This window comes from Vombatus ursinus, unplaced genomic scaffold (genome assembly GCF_900497805.2).
Source record: "Vombatus ursinus unplaced genomic scaffold, bare-nosed wombat genome assembly UNPS02014833.1, whole genome shotgun sequence".
In the NCBI taxonomy this organism is placed as follows: Eukaryota; Metazoa; Chordata; class Mammalia; order Diprotodontia; family Vombatidae; genus Vombatus; species Vombatus ursinus.
In genome coordinates this window covers 3,001,990-3,023,582 of record NW_020954611.1, presented here as the reverse complement: position 1 = coordinate 3,023,582, position 21,593 = coordinate 3,001,990, and the positions used below count along the sequence as shown (strand labels likewise).

At 39.2% G+C, this 21,593-nt stretch overlaps 1 protein-coding gene across 5 annotated transcripts in view; it reads right to left on the bottom strand.

The window, feature by feature from the left end:
* The window catches only part of TACC2 (transforming acidic coiled-coil containing protein 2), a 308,717-nt gene that overhangs the window by 64,691 nt on the left and 222,433 nt on the right, over window positions 1-21,593 (bottom strand). For all 5 annotated transcript variants that reach the window (XM_027839765.1, XM_027839767.1, XM_027839762.1 and 2 more), the window contains one exon: window positions 13,547-13,683. In XM_027839765.1, the coding sequence (XP_027695566.1) occupies window positions 13,547-13,683 (137 nt within the window). The remainder of the gene's footprint in view (window positions 1-13,546; window positions 13,684-21,593) is intronic.

The window sequence follows — 21,593 nt, the reverse complement described above, 5'->3', positions numbered from 1 at the left end:
CACACACACACACACACACACACACACACACACACACACACACACACTCTCTGATCCCTGCTTTCAAGGAGCTGACATTCTGTGGTATGTCTTTTGTCATAAATGCCTTCTGTTCTAGATATGGGTTACTACTTAAAGCTGATGAATGAGTCAGCTTATGCAGCTCACATTCTGAAAGGTTAGGGATTTTCTGCTACCAGAAAAAAAATGTTTTTAATTTGATTTTTTTTCAGTCCTGAATTTTCTTTCTCCTACCTTCCCCTCCTCCCATTGAAAAATAAAACCTGTTACAAATATGTATGGTTAAGTAAAACAAATTCCTGCATTAACCATGTTCAAAAAAGAAAAAGAAATATGCCTGAATTTGCAGTCCAATCACTTCTGTTTCTGGAGGTGCGCAGCATGTGGAAATAAATATGACTTGAAGGAAAGTGTGTGGTTAATTTCAAACATTTGCAGGAAAACTTGCAAGAACCCTGGGAAAAGGAAGAAAATTAAGCCCAAATTTCTACTCTACTTCATTCAATGCTAATAAGGTGTAACTCATGTAATCTGATAGAATTTTTTTTCTTTTCTCCAATGGCGATATCTATCACCCTCCTTTGATTGACCATTTGCAAATTTTACAAATATTACGTATTACAAATGAGAGAATATTTGAACAGCGCTCAGCACAGCGCCTGGCACACAGTAGGTGCCATATAAATATTTGTTCCCTTTCCCTTCAGAATGCAGAAAGCTGAACCAGTAGGTGGAGAGAGAGCTTTTGTGTACAAAGTGTAAATTACAAAAGAATCCCTTATCCAAGTAGGAGTTTCAGGAAGTATGCTTTGTAGTGTCCTTAACCAGTTGTGTTCAAATAATATTTATCCAATTTTGCTAAAAAGCCCATTGGATCAAGGGCCAGAAAAAGTCAGCAGAGACATTTTTATGAAGGAAAGAACATGTACTCTAAATAATGCCAAAGCTGAGAATGGGCCCAATCTCCTAAAGGGCTTGTGCATTTGGTCAAGAGTCTCAGAAGGGATCTACACACATATCACATAAATCCACTTCTATTGACAATTTACTTCTGCTTGGTCACAACATTTCATTCACCCCGAATCTAGTGCTCACTTCTACTCAGAGAATGGTGTGGTTGAAAGAGTAATAGTCCTGAAGTCAAGAGACTTCAAGGTTCTGGTGCTGGGTCTGTCACTGAGCAGTTCGGTGACCCTGAGCAAGCCACTTAATTTCTCTGCCGTCCAGTTTCTCCATCAGTAAAGTGAGAGGCCTGGATTCTCTTTCTAGCTCTCAAATTCTATAGGCACCCCAATAATACTATTATTGGGAACATACTTTAAGTATGTTACCAAAAAGAAAAAAAGGGTTGTCTGTTCAAATACATTCACAGCAGCCATTTGTAATTGCTAAATAAATAAAGAAATGCGGCAACTCTATGGCATAGTAGAGTGCCAGGCCAGGAGTCAGGAAGACTCATCTTCCTAAGTTCAAATCTGGTCTCAGACACTCACTAGCTGTATGACTCTGGACATGTCACTTCACCTTGTTTGCCTCAGTTTCCTCATCTGTAAAATGAGCCGAAGAAGGAAATGACAAGCTATTCTAGTATCTCTGGCAAGAAAACCCCAAATGGGGGTCACAAAAAATCAGACATGACTGAAACAACTGAACAACATATAGATAGATAGATAGATAAAGCTGGAAGTGACCTAATATCTAACAATGGCAGAATGGCTGCATACGTTGTGGTACCTTGATGGAATGGAATACAGATAATAATGAAACTAAGACTGGCAAATATGAGAGATACAAAGGTATCTCAAAAGATCTTTATGTGTTTAGGACCTTTCGCAAAATGAAGAAAGCAGAACCAGAAGAAGAGAGAACACTTTAATGATGGCTCTATATGGGGAAAAGTAAAGGACAAGAGAGAAAAAATACTGATGAAAATTAAAATGTGACTCAAGTTATGACACATTATGGGTTGAAATGAATTCATTGTAATGTAAACATTTGCTAAGTTAACTAGTTAATATTTAATAAAGTTTATGATAAAGAATTTATAAATAAATAAAATGAATATCTTCCAGAATAAGTTAAAGCTGTATAAGGAAATTATTCAATAATATTATGTTTCAAAAATGAATGATCTAATAATATTCAAAAAAGAAAGTCCTATTTTCTAACTGTATGAATAATCTCCTGCTGCAATTATTTAAATGTGAGTACATACTAGAAAAGCCTCAGAAGTATTTAGATCAATTAGCTCTAAATAAGGCATTATTCAGTGTCACTTTCTGTTTGAATGATCCAGAACCTACTCATGTCATGCTTTGGCTCACCAGCTTATTCAGTCCCAGTCATGTTCTTAGCATTGATACTGATACCAAGGAGAGTTATAACATCTAAAAATATTTTTAAAAGATTTTTTAAAAAGATATTTGAAAGACTTTTAAAATTTTGATATTTTTATCATGGGTAAAGGAAAATCCTTGAGCATCATTTTGGAATAAAAAAAACTCTAGAATTTTGACTTACTATTACTATTATTAGTTATAACAATTATAATAATAATAGCATTTACATAATGCTTTAAGGTTCTTAAGGCTCTTTACAAACATTATCTCATTTATCCTCACAATAACCTTGGGAGGTAGGTACTATTACTATCCACATTTTACCGAGGAAGAAACTGAAGCAAACCGGGTTAAGTGACTTGCCCAGAGTCACAGAACTAGTACAAGTCTGAGGTCAGATTTGAACTCACGTCTCTGTGACTCCAAGTCTAGCAGTCTAGCCACTCTGCCACTTAGCTGCCTCAAAAATTGTTATAATGTAGTTTTTAGGATCATAGAATCTCGAGCTAGCAGGGAAGCTAAAGGTCAACGAGTTCAAAGCCTTCATTTTAAAGATTAGGAAAGAGAAGCCCAGAAAACTTACGGACTTGGCCTATGTTATCCTGGTAGTAAGCTGCAGAGATAGGATTCAAATTCAGGTCAGGACTCTTTCCACCATTTCTAGGTGATAATAGCTAGGTGGTGCCATAGTGCACAGAGCCCTGGGCCTGTAGTAAAGAAGACTCATCTTTGCGAATTCGAATCTGGCCTCAGACATTTACTAGCTGTGTGACCCTGGGCAAGTCACTTAATCCTGTTTGCCTCAGTTTCCTCATCTGTAAAAGGAGCTGGAGAAGGAAATGGCAAACTACTCTAGTATCTTTGCCAAGAAAACCCTAAATGGGGTCACAAAGAGTCAGACACAACTGAAATGACTGAACAACAGCAAAAAGATTTAAAAAAAAAAAATGAAATAGATGCTCTTTGTAACGTGTACACTGGTACACAGGAACCACACAGGGTAGTTGTGAGGATCCCATAAAATGATATAGGAAAAGTGGCCCCATAAACTTTAAAGTTCTATACAAAGGTCAATTGTAATTATTTTTATTGTTTCCTGTAAGTTATTCAGTTTTTATACATTTAAGAAATGGCATCCCAGGAGCGGGGCTGCGAGGGAGACTGGTAGCCTGTGTCTCGTTCTATCACTTTATAGAATCACAAGAAGAAGAAATTATATGCCAAGGAGAGTCAAGAACCCTTCCATAGGTAACAAGCTTCTCAGGCGGTAAAGGCTGGTCCTCATATAAAAGAGGTTTGTGGAATGGCATGTGATACACTTGAAAGCTCATGGCTCTAAGGGAGAGGTTTCCACAACTAGAGAAACATGTAGAACTTGTCAGAGAAAGCCAGAAAAGAGAATATCCTCATTATATACTCCGAGGTCATGGATCACTGGGACAGCTAGGTGATAGGATAGAATGCTGCTTGGAATCAGGAAAATCTGTTCAAATGCTACCTTAGATACTTACTCACTGTGTGACCCTAAGCAAGTCAGTTAACCTCCCTGACACTCAGTTTCTTCCTCTGTAAAATGGACATAATGATAATAGTACCTATCTCACAAGTCTGCTATAAGGAGTAAATGAAACAAAGTGTGTAATAAGCTTTACAAACCTTAAAGTGCTCTATAAATGCTAGCTATTTCTGAGGTAAAATGGAGGTCACCATGTTGGTATTAGCTTTGCATTCCTGTCCAACATCCCTCAAAAATTCCATTTGCACAGCTTTGGGTCATTGATAATCACGATTATACTCTAGCCTCTGGGGCAATGAAAGAACACTGCCAGCTAGCGTTCCCTGAGTGTCCGTGACAGGTGCCGAGTGTTATCTGGCCTCCTGGGCACATAGGACAGCTGGGGCAAAGACAGCTTCATATTACCCGCCTGTCTCTCCATTTCCCCTCTGGCTGTCTGCTGACTAATAAGTCCTTCCTTAGGACTGGAAGACCACAGAATGTTAGAGCTAAGAAAGGAACAACTGGTTCACTAGCAGCAGACTGGGGTGAATGGGGCCATAAATCTCACAGGCATGTATGTATCCCCAAATGCACCTGGTCTCAACAGGCAGTGGAAGCAAGGAGGCCAGACCCTCTGAAGCAGAAAGGCAGAGGGAGTGTGGGGGTGGAGAAAGGGGAACACTTGGGAACCCACAGGAATAGGGGGCAGGTAATGGCCCACAAAGAATATTCCTCTATCTCTACTTGGGAATGCCTGAAAATCAACCCAAAGAGCTCCCTCCTTAGCACAGGGTTTTGATTCTAGTTAAATGCAAGTCTCTCTCCACCCATAACATTTTGAGCTGTCATCAATCATTTACATCTTAAGTAAATAAGGTTCAGATAATATTTAAGAACAGGTTTTGAATAGGGTGAAGACAAGAGCACAATAGGTAATTTGGGGGTTACTTATGAGTTTAATGGGTTGCATACCAACTCAGCAGCAGCATATGATCAACAATGATTCATCTAGAAGTGGTAATTAGAGATACCCAGGGAAATGAACATTTGGAGAAAGGTAGACTGGTCACATAGAGAAGGAGAGATAATAGATGGATGACTAGAGTTCTTCACTGGTATCTATGAAATGGTTAAAGGCTCGGAGGAAGGCTTCCAGCAGAATGGGTAGGCTCTATATAGAGGATTTATGAAAGGTCACATGAAACAGGAGATGTGGCATGAATGGGTTGTAATCAGCATGTATGAAGGGAATACTCATGAGCATGAGATAATGCATTCACCAAAGGATCAAATAATAAGACAGAAAGGAGGAACTCCATGGCAAATAATCATAATTTTAACAATGACATTTATATGTAGCACTTTAAGGTTTGCAAAACACTTTATATATAAATTGTCATTTAGTCCTCACAATGCTAGAAGGTAGGTATTATTATTATTAGCCCCACTTTACAGATGAGGAAATTGAGTCAGACAGCAGTTAACTGACTTGCCCAGGGTCACACAACTAATTAGTGGCAGTGGCAGAATTTGGACTCAGGTCTTCTCAACTCCAAGTCCAGAGCTCTATCTACTCCGCCAACTAGCAACACAGTCTCAACAGAATTACAGAAATGGAAGAGACCTCGGAGGTCATCTGCTTCAAGGAGAACCCACTCTGTCCTGAAGCAACTGATTCCACTTTGGTTTTAATTGTTAGTGGGAAAATGCTTTTCCTACATCAAATTTAAATCTGCCTCTTTGCATCTTCCATCCACTGCTCCCACTCTGGGGTCAGAATAACCTTTGTGAAGAATAAACTACTGGAATAGTTATGACTGTGTCTGGTGCTGGCTTAACTCCAGAACTGAAGTAGCCTCAGATTTAATGGTAGTAGGTAAAAAGCATTGATGATCAAAAGGCCAACCCAAAAAGGAGAGAGAACCGTGCTTTGTGGTGGATGTTATTTGAAGTTTGGTTTTAATACAGTACATCACAATATGGTCCATGCATACATATTAACAAGGTCATAAAATGTGAATTCTTCACTCCCCATAATTAGACTCCCTCTCCTTTTTTCCCTCCTGGATAGAAAGTGCCCAACCCTCTTCCCACTTCAGCAAGAGCCCCCTTGGGCACCTAACCTCCCTTCATCTCCTTCAGGGACACTGACGGATGGTATACTGTGTACTGGGCATTGTCATCTCCTCCTAACCCATTAAACATCCCAGTTCTTTGGAAGAAAATGTCAGAGAACAGCAGTGTGTATGGAAAAGGGATCTCTTGCCTGTACTATCTGTGAAAAGGAATCCGGGGCTTTGTACTCTGTGGTCACACTCTTATAAATCAATTAGATTACAGGGGCATTAAAAGAAACTTGGAAGCCACTGGAAATATTGTTGGCGCTCTGGTGCGCCATCATTTTTCATAGACTGGTGAGGGCAAGGCTTTAGGAGCATATAAACCTCAAAAACCCTGATAAAGAGAAAAGGCAGCTGTAAAATGGGCTTTGGAGTCAATGTTTTTAATGATTAACTCATGTCATACTGCTGTCTAGCAGATTTTTATAATTTGTGGGAGATGACCAAGGCTTATAGATACAGTCAAGAAATAAACCTCATTCCCTCTGGGAGGAGGGAGTTAAGCCTTTTAGCACCCACTCCAGCAAATTCATTTTAAAATGTGGGGTTTTAATTCTGCAGTCTTTTGCCCTTATCCTTTCCCCATTCCTACTGAAATGCTGACTCTGGAATATTTGTAAGATGGGTAAGGCCATAGGTGTGTTGTTGTGGTTCAGTCATTGAGTTGTGTATGACTCTTCATGACCCCATGGACCATAGTGTGCCAGACCCTTCTATCCTTCACTATCTCTCCAAGTCTATCCAAGTTCATGTTCATTGTTTCCATGACACTCTATCCTCTTCGTTCATCATCTGTCGTCCCCTTATCCTTTTGCCTTCAATCTTTCTCAACGTCAAGGTCTTTTCCAATGAGTCTTGTTTTCTCGTTATATGGTCAAAGTATTTAAGCTTCAGCTTCAGTATCTGTCCTTCCAATGAGCTGCCTGAGTTAATTTCTCTAATTATTGACTGATTTGGTCCAAGAGACTCTCCAAAGTCTTCTCCAGCACCACAATTCAAAAGTGTCTGTTCTGTGGTGCTCAGCTTTCCTTAGAGTCCAACTCTCACAGCCAAACATTGCTACCAGAGACTTATTGCTCTCTGCTAATTATCTAAATAAGATAAGATTAAAGGCAAGAACTTCCCTGAAGAACTCAAGGAGGCCTGCTTCACTGTAGCAAGTGAGGATAGCTAATAGAATACTTAGTGTTAAAAACCACCACTATTAGGGGTCATAAGAATCAGAAGATCTATTATGGGTCATAAGGAAGTCAGTTCCAAGATGTTCATCATTGGAAGGTTAAACTACCACTGGATGACTTTTGGGCCACAGTAATTCATGAAGACTGTCCACTGAAACTGCCATCCCTTTGTTGTTGAAAGCATCTTCTGAAGTACTGAAGGCCCAATTGCATGGGTGGAAGGGTAGAGAACAGTCATGTTATATAAATGGACATCATCTTTGTTTTCGATCAGCATACTGACTCATAAGCTAATAAAGTGCTTCTACTTGGCTTTACCTTACCCTAAATCTGTCTCCATCTTTCAGAACTCAGGCAATTTCCTATCCTTCTAAGATTCACGTCTATAGGACCTGTAAGGCGGTGGGGGGGTAATACATTAGTAGTCCATGGACAAGCTCCGAGACCAGGTGTGGCAGATTTACTACCGATTCTCGATCTTTCCTAAAGATAATAACAATCGATAATATCTATATAGTGCTTAAAGTTTGCAAAGTGGAATATGTATATATGCATATTTATGTGTATGTGTGTATACATATGTATGTATATGTGTGTATATATATATACACACACATATACTATATATGTGTGTATATGTATATGTATGTATGTATGTGTATGTGTATATATATATAGTCAACCTCAGAGTTTGGTCTAAGTAAGACAAACAAACAAAATTAGGTTGTGTCCATGTTTTTAATTTCTCTCCAAGTGGGCAGCATGCATTGCATGGGAGTTGCAGTCAGGAATTGGGCTCCCCTAAGGGAGTCAGTCCAGAACTGACTTGATTTGGAGGTTGGGGGCACAGAGTTATATGCCCTTCAAAGGGTAGGTGTTCCCAAGAGGTGTCAATCAACACACTGGGAGATGGGCTACATTAAAATGAGGGTCTTGAGGTAGTGACTTAGGTCACTTAATCTTGGTCAAAGAGACATCAATTTCCACATCACTTGTCTTGACAATAGGGTGGAATCAACATTTTCCCAGACTTGTCTGGGCAACACAATACCCAGGAAACAGAACTTTGAAAGAAAGGGGAATGGGGGGGAAGCTTTAAGTCTCCAAGATAATTACTAAGAAAAGTCATTTTTCACATATATAGATATGTATGTATGTGTGTGTTAATTTGATTTCCATTACAACTCTATGAAATAGTTATTATTATCCCCATTTTACAGGCAACTGAGGCTGAGAGAGGCAAAGGGATTTATTTGCTCAGGGTTACACAGTGAGTAAGGGGTTTGAGGTAGGATGCTTTTATTGCCATTTTCTCCTAAATCTTCAGCCTCCCCACTAAGTTGCATTATGCAAGAGTGTCCCAGGAGAGGTCATGAGGTTCCAGTTCAAAGTGCAGTGCCCTATACACTTCTAGGCACATTGACTTCTGGTGGCATTTACAATGGATCACAGAAGGCAGTGAGCTGAGGCTCTGAGCTATCTGTGCTCGGTGGGAATGACCCTTCAGCCTAGTGGAAATAGACTGTGTGGTGATGCTGATTTCCAGTGGATGCTGTTTGTCTACCATTCATTCAAGAAAACTCTCCAGCTCTGTCAGTATCTTGCTTAAATCACTTTTAGCACCTTGTAATCTGAATCCATGACTTAATCATCAAGTTAACACAGAATCATGGGATTGAGACTGAAAGATCATCTAGTCTCATCTCACTTTACAGGTGCCCCACAGGAACTAACTAAAAGACCAGGATTGAACCCAAGTCATCAGATTCCAAATATTTTCCTAAAAAAAGTCAACACCACCTCCACCCCCTGCTCCTCCCCTTCACGAGGTACCACTCCTAAGATGACATTCCCTTGTCTTAGGATGCTTCATCAACGAACCAAGGGGCCAAGTGGAGAGGATCTTACATTTTTAAAATACTGACCACTTGAAATCTTGTCATGTAATTATATACAAATCTGGGAAAGCTGGAGATCTGAGTTATGTCCCCTATTAAGATGGTTCTGGATAGAGTTGCTGGGATTGAGGGTGAGTAGAAATGTTTCTCAGGGCACTCTAAATCCAGAGTAACAAATAGGTTTCTCATTAAAAAATATCGCACTTGCTGTGATTGCAATATCATTCCTAAAGCTTTCATTCTGGGGTCCTAGGATCTGATCAACCCTGAAGCTCCCAAACTTAAATACAAAAAGAATATTAACTCATTTTAGGAAGAAACAAAAGGTATGTCCATTGATAAGTGTCAAGCCTGTTTAGGAATGTAATTTTCTATTATCTTTATTCCCTAATCATAGTCACAGGCTTTGTCTTCCTTCACATTTCAAGCTTAGTGAGCATTTGCGGTTGGCAGGGTGCTGGCATGGATGAGGTTAATAGCCTGACAGTTACTAGACATAATTTGAATGTGACAAGATTAAGAAGGCTTATCTCAACTAGCTCAGAGTTGGGGTCTGCTGTGCCAAGAATGACATCATGTGGCAGAATGAGACCATCTGAATGAATCATCCTCTCTGCCTTAGCCCCAGTTATCTTTTCATCTATGACAACATGTTTGCCCCTCACCTTCTGTTTCACTAACCACTGTTTTATTGGCAAGGTCAAGGTCACTGGGTTTCAGAATACCTTGACCTCCACTCTGGCTGCACTGAAATTGCTTAATAGAACTAGCCTGGTATAAGGAGAAAAGCAAGGGACTACAAGATGGGAAACCTGACTGTAAGCCCTAGTCTACCATTTAATAATTGTGTGGACTTGGACAAATCACTTCATCTCTTGGAGATTCAGTTTTCTTCATCTGTAGAGCAGCAATAATAATACCAATGCCCTGGGCTGTTATCATTTCGAAATGAAGTAATGTCTGCGAGAGCACTTATAAAACTACACAGAATCATACAGATGTAAGGCATTAGTATTATTCCAATTTATTTAGTCAACTTCTAACTGGGCTTGGCACATGCCTTGTCCTTTCTCTATAGCAGTGATTCTTAACCTGGGATATATGGATCCCCAAGGAGTTCATGGAAAGAATTCAAGGGGTTTGTAAACCTGGATATGAAAAAAATTACATCTTGACTTTTAGCACTTATTTCAGTTATGAATGCAGGAAACAAGCAGTCTTCTGAGAAGGGGAACATAGGCTTTACCAGCCAGGATACCCAAAATGGCTCAGAACCTCTGCTCCAGAGCAACCAAATTCAAGAACCGATTGTAGAGATTCAAAGGCTCTTGGACCTAGAACCAACCACTAAGCTCATCTAATCCAATCCCCTCATTTTACAGACGAAGAAGCCAAGGCCCTGAGACAGTCTATGACTAGTCCAGGGATAACCAACTAATGAGAAGTGGACCCTGAATCTTCTGAATCATAGAAACTGTCCCAAGAAATGCAAGTATAGCATGTTGGCTCAACTTATGTTGAGTGTTTGATTGTTTGATAGAAAACTTAAGTTTTCTGGGGAGAGACTTCAGACCTTTGTGTAAAACTGCTCTTTCAGTAAGATTCAGCAGTGACTCTGATAGTTTAAAAAAGGAAATTATAAGATTTTCCTTTCCTGACCCTCCACTGACATAGTTCTTCATCAAAAGTGCTTTCTTTTCTTTAGCCAACCAGCCAAATAGGGAGCTGTGCTTTGTGCTTTGTAATAACTCATGCTGGTTTCCTCGTTGTACAGCAAATATTCCATATCACAAAAAGACAATTTTCTAACAGAGAAATGTCTGTACTTCAAAATGGAACGGCAACTAATCTGTGAGTCAAGAGATCTGAGTTCTATCTCCTCCTCTGTCACTAACTCCTTGTATCAAACCACATCACTTGTCTGGACCTCAGTTTCCATCTGATCAAAATCTCATGCAGGATTTGAACTCAGGACTTTTTTTACTCCAGGCCTAGCACTCTATGGACTGTGCTACCTAGCTGCCTCAAGAAAAAAACAAATATTTTAGACTTTTTAAAACAACCCATTAGTATAAGGTTGGAATGTTGTGGTGGTGTAGGAAATGATGAGTTGGTGGACTTAGAAAAATACAGAAAAACTTGGATTTATAAAGGAAGATATTATCCACCTTCAGAGAAACAGAATATAAACAACTATAGTACAGTCTGATATAGATGCATATGAATGTATATGAGTATATACATGTATGAATATAGATATCTACGCATGTATATGTAAGTGTATATGTATGTCTATATGTATGTCTATGTGTAAATATATATGTATATGAATGTGTATGTATATATACGTATATGTATGTGTGTCTGTGTCTGTGTGTGTGTATTTCTACACTTAATTGTAGCCTTCTTGGAGGAGGAGGGAAGAGGAAGGGGGAAAAAAAGAATAAAGTAAAAAATGCACAGCAGAGAACAGAATGAAAAACCTACAAGGAAGCAAAGAAAAGGTGGACACCTCTGAACACAGCATGTAGTGTTTATTATATAGGCCTTCTTGAAATGGAAAACTATTGCTTTATATTTTGAATCCTCTCATGTTCTGCTGTGTACATAGCAATGTTTTTTTTTTCTTTTCTTATTTTGTATTTAAGTTTAAAATTTTAAAAATTACAAAAAAAAAGAAAAAAGTAAAAGACAACTAGTGAGACTGGAGCAGTGGAAAGATCCCTGAGCACCTGAGAGCTGGACAAGCTGGGTTTTGATCACAACTCTGCCAGTATCTTAAGTGATGCTGGACCAAGGCCTTTCATTTCCCTAGGCCTCAGTTTCCTCATCTGCAGGTTAAGGGGCTGTATCAGATGATCTCTAACATTCTACTAAGTATCTAGCTCTGCAATTCTGCAAATCCTCTACAAAATATGGCTTTGATATTTGACTAAAAATGTTATATTCATACACATGTGTATATTTCTATGGGATTCAGATTTTTCTGTTGAGATGAAATATATATGAGTTGTTAGATATGCTACAGCCTTCCTCCTAATCCTTTTTGGAATTATACCATGCATTTTCATGAGTTAAACTTATAAACTCAAAAAAATAATACTTTCATTTTAATTCTACCTTTGATCTAAAGCCTACAAAATGCTTGGCACACAGTAATTTTCCATGAAAAGGTAAGTGTTGAATGTTTGAATGTTGTTTTTTTTAATTTATATTAATTAAGTGTCATTCAGCTTGCCCCATGAGCTTTATTATTAATGGAAAGTAACAAAAGTAGATCTGTTAAAAAAAAAAACCTCAGGGAAATAGAAGAATCCCTATAGATTTCCTTCCCACTTCACAATCAAATAAATAAAAAGAAATTACCCACTTTTTGAGAACAAGATCTCAAATTTGCTAAGCGTATCTAGATACTGCTGTTGATTGATATTACTGAAGAAAGCTTGCTGGCAAGAGTATTAAAATTGCATTTGTCAACTTGTAACACTCCTTGAGGCATTTTTTGACACTAGCAAAGGCAGTAGGTTTTCCTTGATTTTTCCCCCCTTTCCCACAAGCCTCAGGAAGTATATTTGCTCAAGAGCAAAGCACTGCTTGGTATCGATTGCTTTGAAAAGAAAAGCTTGCTCAGACCTACAGGTCCAAAACGGCACCACAAACCTTTTGCAAAACCAACACCTAGATGAAAATTCAATTTTATTCTGGGGTTCAACATTTTCCTAAATCAGTATGATGTGCTCGCTTTGGGCATTTCCTTCAATTTCCTCAAATAAACAGTCTTCTGAGTGTGCCAGATATGCATCAAAATTCCTGCTTGCAAAGAGAAATTCAGGTACAAGGATAAGGATTTCAGACGACCAGCAGTAGGTTGTGGGATGGCTATTCAGGGTTAGTGACATCAACATTTGGAATTAACACATCTCCAGTCATATTTTAACACATCATTAGAAGAGAGTGAATGAGAAAGAATGAGAGAGGATATGAGAAACATAACAGAAAATAGGGGGTTAGTCACTGGGATATTATTCTCTTAAATACTCTTTCTGAGCCCTTTTCAGCCCTATGTTACCTTCTCTTATCTTTAATCTCCAAATCTCCTTCTCTCCCACAGACTACACCCTCACTTCAATGGGTGATTTCACTGGAATTTTTTAAGGCTTCTACAAATGGGTAAAGTCAATATTTTGAATCAAATAACTTGATGTTTTAACTTGCTGTGTTAAAAATGCATGAAGCTCAAACTTTCCTCACATGTATCCCTAAACAAAAAGAGGCTGATTTCATGGTCCAGGTTGCAGAAAGAGCCCAGATTACATTTGGTTCCCTCCTAAGGATATAAATGGACTCCTGGGGTTTGCTGTTCAATGCTAGCCAAGTCCCCAAGTGTGATATGGGAATCCCTTCTTCTTGGAATTAACAATCGCCTGGCTGAGTCCCCAGAGGCCCTCCCTCCTGAGGGCCAATCCTAACTGCCTGTCATTTTCATTACCTGGGTCTTCAGGCGCTGGCCGTGGTCTGATCTCCTGCTCTGTGATGGCTTCTGGAGGAGGAGGGGGCGGGGCTGGAGGAGCTTTGACGGGAGTTGTTGATTCTGGAGTCTCAAATGCTTCTTCAGAGTCGGAACTCCTGACCAAAACAGAGAAAATGAGTTGATTTTCATAACTGGTTCAGATGGAAAAGTTTCACAGCAACTACAGTAAATAATGGAAACTGATCAATTAACAAGCATTTATTAAACACCTGCCATATGCCACTGGGGCAGCTAGATGGTGCAGTGCATGGAATGCTGGGCTTGGAGTCAGGAAGGCTCATCTTCCTGAGTTCAAATCTGGCCTCAGACACTTATTGGCTGTGTGACCTGTGAGAATAATGGGCAAGTCACTAAACTTTGTTTGCCTCAGTTTCCTCATCTGTAGAATGAGCTGGAAAAGGAAATGACAAACCACTCCAATATCTTTGCCAGGAAAACCATAAATGAACTCATAAGGAGTTGGATATGACTGAAAAAATGACTAAACTGTGCCACTGTGCTAAGGGATAGGAAGACAAAGAAAGAAGTAAAACAGCTTACAGTTGTATGTGTGTGTGTGTGTGTGTGTGTGTGTGTGTAACAACATGAACAGGTATGTTTAAAAAAAATACAAGATAATGTGGGGAGAAGGCACCAGCTGCTATTACAGGGTGTGTGGAGGGGAAGGTTGGGGGGGAATCAGGAAAGACTTCATGTAAAAGGTAGCATTTCATGAGCAGAACCAGGATAAAGCTGTACACAGTAACAGCCAGGTTGCATGATGATTAATATTGATTGACTTAACCCTTCTCAGCAATACAAGAATCTAAGACATCTCCAAAGGCCTCATAATGGAAAATGCTATCCACATCCAAAGAAAGAATTATGGAGTTTAAATGCAGATTGAAGCATACTATTTACTATTTTTTTTCTTCTGTTGTGTATTATTCTTACTTACAACATCACTAATGTGAAAATATGTTTAACAGGCATGTATATGTATAGCCTATATCAGATTGTGTGCTGTCTTGGGGAGGGAGGTGGGAAGGGAGAGGGAGAAAAATTTAAAACTCAAAAAAGAAGGTGGCATTTCGGCTGAGCCTTGAGGAAAACTAATGATTCTAAGAGAAGGAGGTAAGAATGTGGGGCAGTGTGGGATAGCCAGTGTAATGGCACAGAGAAGAAACATGGAGGGCCACATTTGAAGAACAGGAAGAAGGCCAGTTTGAGTGGGTCATAGTGCGTATGAAAGTGCGTGGATCATAGTGTGTATGAAATGTGAATGTAAAAACCCCCAAAAGACAAATTAGAGTCAGGTGGCGAAGGACTTTAAATGCCAAACAAAGAAGTTTATATTTCATCTTAGAGATGAAAAGCAGTCACTAGCATTTATTGAGTGGGTGGGGAGGTAGATGGGCATGGGGCAGAGGCAGGGTCATAGGCAGGGTCATAGTCAGAACCGTGGTTTAAGAAAATCATGTTGACAGCTGTGTGGGGAACACATCGCAATGGGGAAAGACTTGAGGTGAGGAGGGGAGATCAACTAGGGTTGATCTGACTAATAAAATGGAAGCTCTCTAAGGAAAGGGATGGTTTCATTTTTTTTCTTCATACCCCAATATCTTCATACCCAAGCATAAAATGTGATAACCAGAGCTTAATAAATGTTTGTTGCTTGAGTGATTAACCTTTGGATAAGTTTCTCAGTTTCTGATCAGGTTGGATATAGGGTACAAATTTGGTAATTTTATCAAAATAATTTGATAAAAATAAGAAGCAGCATGCTTCTTAATGGAGAATATCATAGCCCTGTTCCTCAGTGAATACCCACTTTAAACTCAATTCTACTTGAGATGTGTGTTTCCCAGCTTTGCATGGAAAGCTAATACAATGAGGTCTTTTTATGAACTTTAGGAACATTTCTTGGAATAGAGTAATGGAAACAGACAAAGAAAGAGTAAGAGGATTTGTCTGTGTGTATGTGTTCTGGGGAGCATTTCTTCTAGGGTTTAAGTATAATATAAGACCAAGAGGTTTATGTATTATAAGAACACCCACATGATCACAAATTCAAAGCACAGGGGCTTACCCTGCCACAATACAAGGCAGAAAGGTGTGGTCAAAATGCCTGCAAAGAATTTCACTGTCAAAATAGGTTTCCACTCAAACACAAAACCATCACGAGTGCATGTCCAAGGTGGCTACACTTTGAAATGAAGAGTGACAATTTTACTGAAGAGCATTAAGAGTGCCGCTCTTGGTTAAAAGAGAGAAAAGTACAAAAAGTACTTTATGCACAATCCCTCCCTAGTGGAACTCCAAATGCTGTACAAAGCACCCCCCCCCCCCAAATATTCTGGTTCATTGCCTATACTGCTGTGAATATCCTGTCTTAACAGATGAGAATGAATCCCCCAAGTCCTTTGTGTCAACAAAAAAGCATTTATGAAGTTCTTAATAGTGCTTGGCCCTGTGCTAAATGACAAGTCACAAGTCAACCATTAAGGCAGCAAGAAAGCCAAGTACTAACATCAGCTTCCTCGTGTTCCATTTAGTTATCTTATCTACTCAACCAGTTTGCCCAAACCCAATCTACAGTGATAACCTAGTTAGGCTAGTCTGTCCCTCGAGGCCAAAGCTGAAGTCCCATGTCACCGGACCATAGTAACTGAAGCTAGAAGTAGTCTTATAGACCACCAAGTCCAATTCTCTCACATTGCAGATTGAGGAAACTGAGGCCCAGAGATGTGAAGTGACCAAGGGCACACAAGCAATAGGAAACACAGCAGATACTGAGTCCAGTTCTTCTGAAACCTGGCATCAAATCTTTCACAAACCCACTATAGCTCACAGTAATCTGACTCTCCCATAAACTCCAAAACATTTTTTTTGAATACCATTCATTTGGTATTTGTATTCATTTGGTATTTGGTATTTTTTCTGAATACCATTTTTCTGAATACCATTCATTTGGTATTTGTCACATATTTCTACAGACAATATGGAATAATGGGCAGGATAATGATCTAGAATCTGGAACTAGGTTCAATCCTCACTTCTCATGGACTGAGTAGTTTTGGGACAATGGTCTCTGGGCCCCAGGAAGGCTCTCTTTAAGATGATAAGCTGTCATCCATTTTGACCCACACTCAACAAAGACATAGGTCCTTGAAGTATTATTTTCTATGTCTTGTCTCCCTGTGATTCTTCCTGAAGACAGGAATGGCCTCTTACATTTCTTTATATCACCTAGACCATCTTAATGACAAGTGGCACTCAATCAATATTTGTTGTTTGAATGATTTGACCTGATTCTAACTCCAGGAGTGAAGCAGTTTTAATTCTTCAGATTTCTGCTTTTCAGATGTCAAAATTCCTTGCTCCCAACAATTTCCATGATTATCCAGTCACAGCAATAAGGAAGGATTGAGACAGAGAAATTAATGTTTCACCTTTTTTTAAAGGCAGAATCCACATGACCAAGTGCCAGTGGAAAGTAATGAATCCAAGCACATTCAGTTCATCAACCAATTTAGCAGGGCAAAGGAGTTCTCTACTCCCCCCTCCCCTTCTAAAGCATTTTCTAGTTACCACCATTGAAAATAATAAGATAAAACAAAACACTTGAGAATAGGAGTGGGAAGAAGGAAATACCAATAAGGAAATGACGATTTTTTAAAATGCACAAATGAATCCTTAATTCATACTGAAAACAAAAGGAGAGATGGGGTCTTTTTATAAACAGATATCAATACCAAAAGATACCAGCCTGTAGACCACACAGACTACTCATGGACCAGACACTGCAGATTATAAACTCCTTGAAGGTAAGGAACAAGTTTTACCCAAGCTTTATTCTTGCCCAGCACTTGGCACAGGTGCATGCAATAGATGCTTAATAAATATTTGTGGTATTGTATTTGTTGTACTTTGAGGGAGGGTGGTACAATGGAACAAAGACTGACTCTGGAGTCAGAGAAACTCAATTCATATCCCGCCTCTAATACCTACTACCTAAGTGACTTGGGAAAATCACTTCACTTCCCTTGCCCTCAGTTTCCTCATTTGTAAATAAAGTAAGGTCCCTTCCAGCTACAGATCTGTGATCATACAATTCTATGAACTCTGTCAAGGCAACGGAAAAAATTTTAAAGCTTTTTTACCCATAGGTAAAAAATACAAAGTAGTTACAACATTGGGACCCAAAGAGAAACCAGGTTTTATCCAGTTAGACTCCATATCTGGGCTGCCGGGTTCCTCTTTATTTCTGTCCCTAAGTCACACCCCATTCTTACAGATCTGCTGCAGATTAGAACAGTGGCCTGACAGAAGAACCAACTTGCCTCCTTCCCGAGATTCCCTGCTGGACTAAGAAACTGTAATCTCCATTGCATCTTACAGCCGTCCACATCCAACGTGCCCACTCGATGGGAGACCAGACATGCCAGGCAGCAAAAGCCATGTTTCCTGAAGAAAATGCCCCACCAACTAATGTCTTTACTGTTTTCCTTCTACAGAATCCACAGCTATTTAGATCTCCCTAATGTTGGGGGGTGGGGAACCTCTACAATTTTAACTGCTACCCCAGTTACCAATTTCCTGGACTGATCTGGGTTCTTAGATGCCTTTATACCATTCTGCACCTGCAGAAGCGTGAGCAAAGAAAGTGTTTCCTATTGCATTTGCTTCTGTCTCCCTCTGGTTCAGCAGCATGTGGTTATTGGAGCACAAAGGACCTGGCTCTTTCTTGACAACTCAAGTGGCATGATGGACCGGCTACCCTTTTGTGTCTCTGTTGAATTCCAATGAGATCTGTGCTCCTGCAGCTGCCTAGACCATGTCCTGGAGGTGCCCATCCATCACAATACCTGCATAGAGTCCCATCAGGGGCCAGGAGGACACAAGCTATTGTTCCTGCTGCCTGTTTACTCCAACTTCCCAGTTAAAAACACTTTGCCACTGTCAATGATTAGCATTGTGTCAACTTCCTTCAGTTCACTCTTGTTTCCAAGCATAAACTCCTGCACATTTCAGCAAACTCTCTGGGTAGCAAAGAGCAAGTTAATTAGAAGAAGTGGATGGCAGCTTTTTTAATGAGCTGTTTTTCAGTATTCAATGGCCTTGTGCTCAAAAAAGTATTTCAAGACCTGGAATCTCTGTGTTCCACCCACAATGAGTCTGCACACAAAAATATAGCAGCATTTGTGAGTCCCAACAGCACAGAAACAGTAATTTTTATTTCGCCTACTAGAAAAACAATGTTCTCTTGTAAATCCAAAATGAGGTTGATTTCCTTTGCCAAGATTGAAACTGGCGGAACTGCTTATGTATCAGAGAGCTATACAACCACATAACTTTTCCAGATTATAATGACATCAATTTACAAATGTATGGAGAGAGTATTTACTATGTAGGTGGCATATTTCAACACTCCCCCCCAAAAAAATCCAACTTCATTAGTTTCGAGGTTTCCTCCAAAGGTAGACTGTAACCCCTCCATGCCTTAGTTGGCAGCTGCTATTGCTAAAACAAGGAGAGAAAAACACCACCACCAGGCAACCAGCCTTTTGGTGCTGAGCCTCTCTGCACTTAGGGAGGCCAGCTTTCATATGACAATCCATTCCCCCACTTATATTCAAAGCTGTACCAACCTCCTAGCTGAGCTTTCGCTGGCACTGACTTTGAGAAGCAAGAATTACCACCACTAACGGGACATCAGAATAGAACTTTATTCAAGAAAAATAGCATCTAGAAAGCATAAATGTAGATATTAGCTAATTCATGAATATGATTTTAGCCAAATCAAAAGTCAACACAGAATAACTTTCCCTGAAATAACAATAATATCCATGGCAAAATACATAGTGGCCTATCCATATTAAATAATGGAAGGTATGGATAGTTAATCATAGTGGATATAGAGAAGAGGAAGGAAACATGCAAGTATTAATTAATATAATTAACATATTATAATTATATAAAATATATTATAATTAATATAATTATATTTATTTATTATATGGTACTGTGGAGCAGCACAGTGGCACTGTGGAGCAGCACAGTGGTACAGTGGACAGAGTGCCAGGCCTGAAGTTAGAAAAACTCATCTTCATTAATTCATATCCTGCCTCAGATACATACCAGCTGTGTGACTCTGCACAAGTCATTTAACCCTATTTGCCTCAGTTTCTCATCTCTAAAATGAGCTGGAGAAGGAAATGGCAAACCACCCTAGTATCTTTGCCAAGAAAATTCCAAATTGGGTCATAAAGAGTCAGACATGACTGAAACAACTAAAATAACAACAAAATGTACCACACTAAGCACTTTACAAACATTTCTCATTTCATTGATAGAGCCCTAGACTTGGAGTTAGGACAGCCTAGGGTGTAATCCTGACTTAGACACTTACACCTGTGTGGCTGTGGGCAAGTCACTTAACACCTTTGAGACTCAGTTTCCTCAACTGTAAAATGGGAATAATAATAGCATCTACCTTACAGAGTTGTTCTGAGTATCAAATAAGATAATGAATATAAATAGTTTTTCAAACCTTCCAGTGTTATAAAGGTTGATGATGATGATGTATCCTCACCAAAATGGTAAGTCAAAGAAGATATATGTTTAAGTAAGAGGCTGTACTACAATAAAGATCTATAATACATATTTCTGGAACTAGAGTTCGGTTTTTGTTGTTGTTTTCTTTTTAAAGAATAATTCTCTCTGGATGAGGGAGAGAGAGGAATATTTTGGGAAATAAGAGTGATATAAAAATGAAAAAATGCTAATTTTTTTTAAAAAAGCTCATTAAAGGATAATTCCAAAATTTCCTTGAGATAATTTATGTGCCATAATCTGGTTAAATATGGTGTTTCTGATGCAAAATAATAATAATAATACTGAAATCCTTAAGAGTAGCTTATATTTTGCTGCCCTAGGTGAGGCAGAAGGTAGAGCTCTGTGACTGTAGTCAGGAAGACCTGAGTTCAAATTTGATCTCAGACACTTGGGGGCCCGGGCAAGTCATTTAACCTGGTACGTACTTTGCTTCAGTTTCCTCATCTGTAAAATGAGCTAGAGAAAGAAACAGCAAACCACTCCAGCATCTCTGCCAAGAAAATCCCAAATGGGGTCACAAAGAATCAGACAAGACTGAAACAACTCAATAACATCAAGATTTATTTCCAAGTTAAACTTAAAATCACAGATTAATTGAATTTAGTATTAGAGGGAAGTTAGATGTCATATAGTCCAACCTGTTGGTTCTACAAATGAAGTTCAAAGTTAATAGCTTGTCCAAGGTAAGTAAGCTAGTTAGTGGTTCTCTGACTCCCTGGCTGGTGTTTGACAAAGTTGAATGCCCCTTCAATCTGAACTGACTATATAATTAGATACTTTGTCCTATATATAGACTATTAGAACTAGAAAATGTTGTCATACTGGCAATTCTTAATGAAGAGGAAATGTAGAGAGCGGTGATTGAAACAATTACGTATTTCTTAAATGTCAACTGATTATCATGAAGCTATCTTAGGGTGAATCAATTCCCAAGAGAAGCACAAGTAAACATATTTCTCTAGTGAAACCCATCAAAATACTAATCATTAGCTCAGTACTCTAGTTGAATGGATAAAACACAAGAATACTGAGTTAAAGACTCAGTTCGGTTCCATACTAGCTGTGAGCCTTTGGGTAAGTCACTGCATTTCTCTGGAACTCAATTTCTTTCTCCTTAAAATGAGGACATTGAACTAGATAATACTACAGTACCCTTCTAGTTGTCACCATTTTAGAAAGGGAATTTGGAGACTATAGGCAGAATGAGGTTAAAGGTGAGGGAAGGGAAAGTCCCCTTTCTATACTTCCAATAATTCTAGCCTGTGTACCTTACATGAAGAAAAATCTGATTAAATAAGCTGCATCTGATCATGATGCTTCTAGCTTTTTATGACTTCTCTGGATTCCCTGATCACTTCCCCATGAATGCTGACTTCAAGGAGACAAGAGCACTCTGCGGTCCCAATAC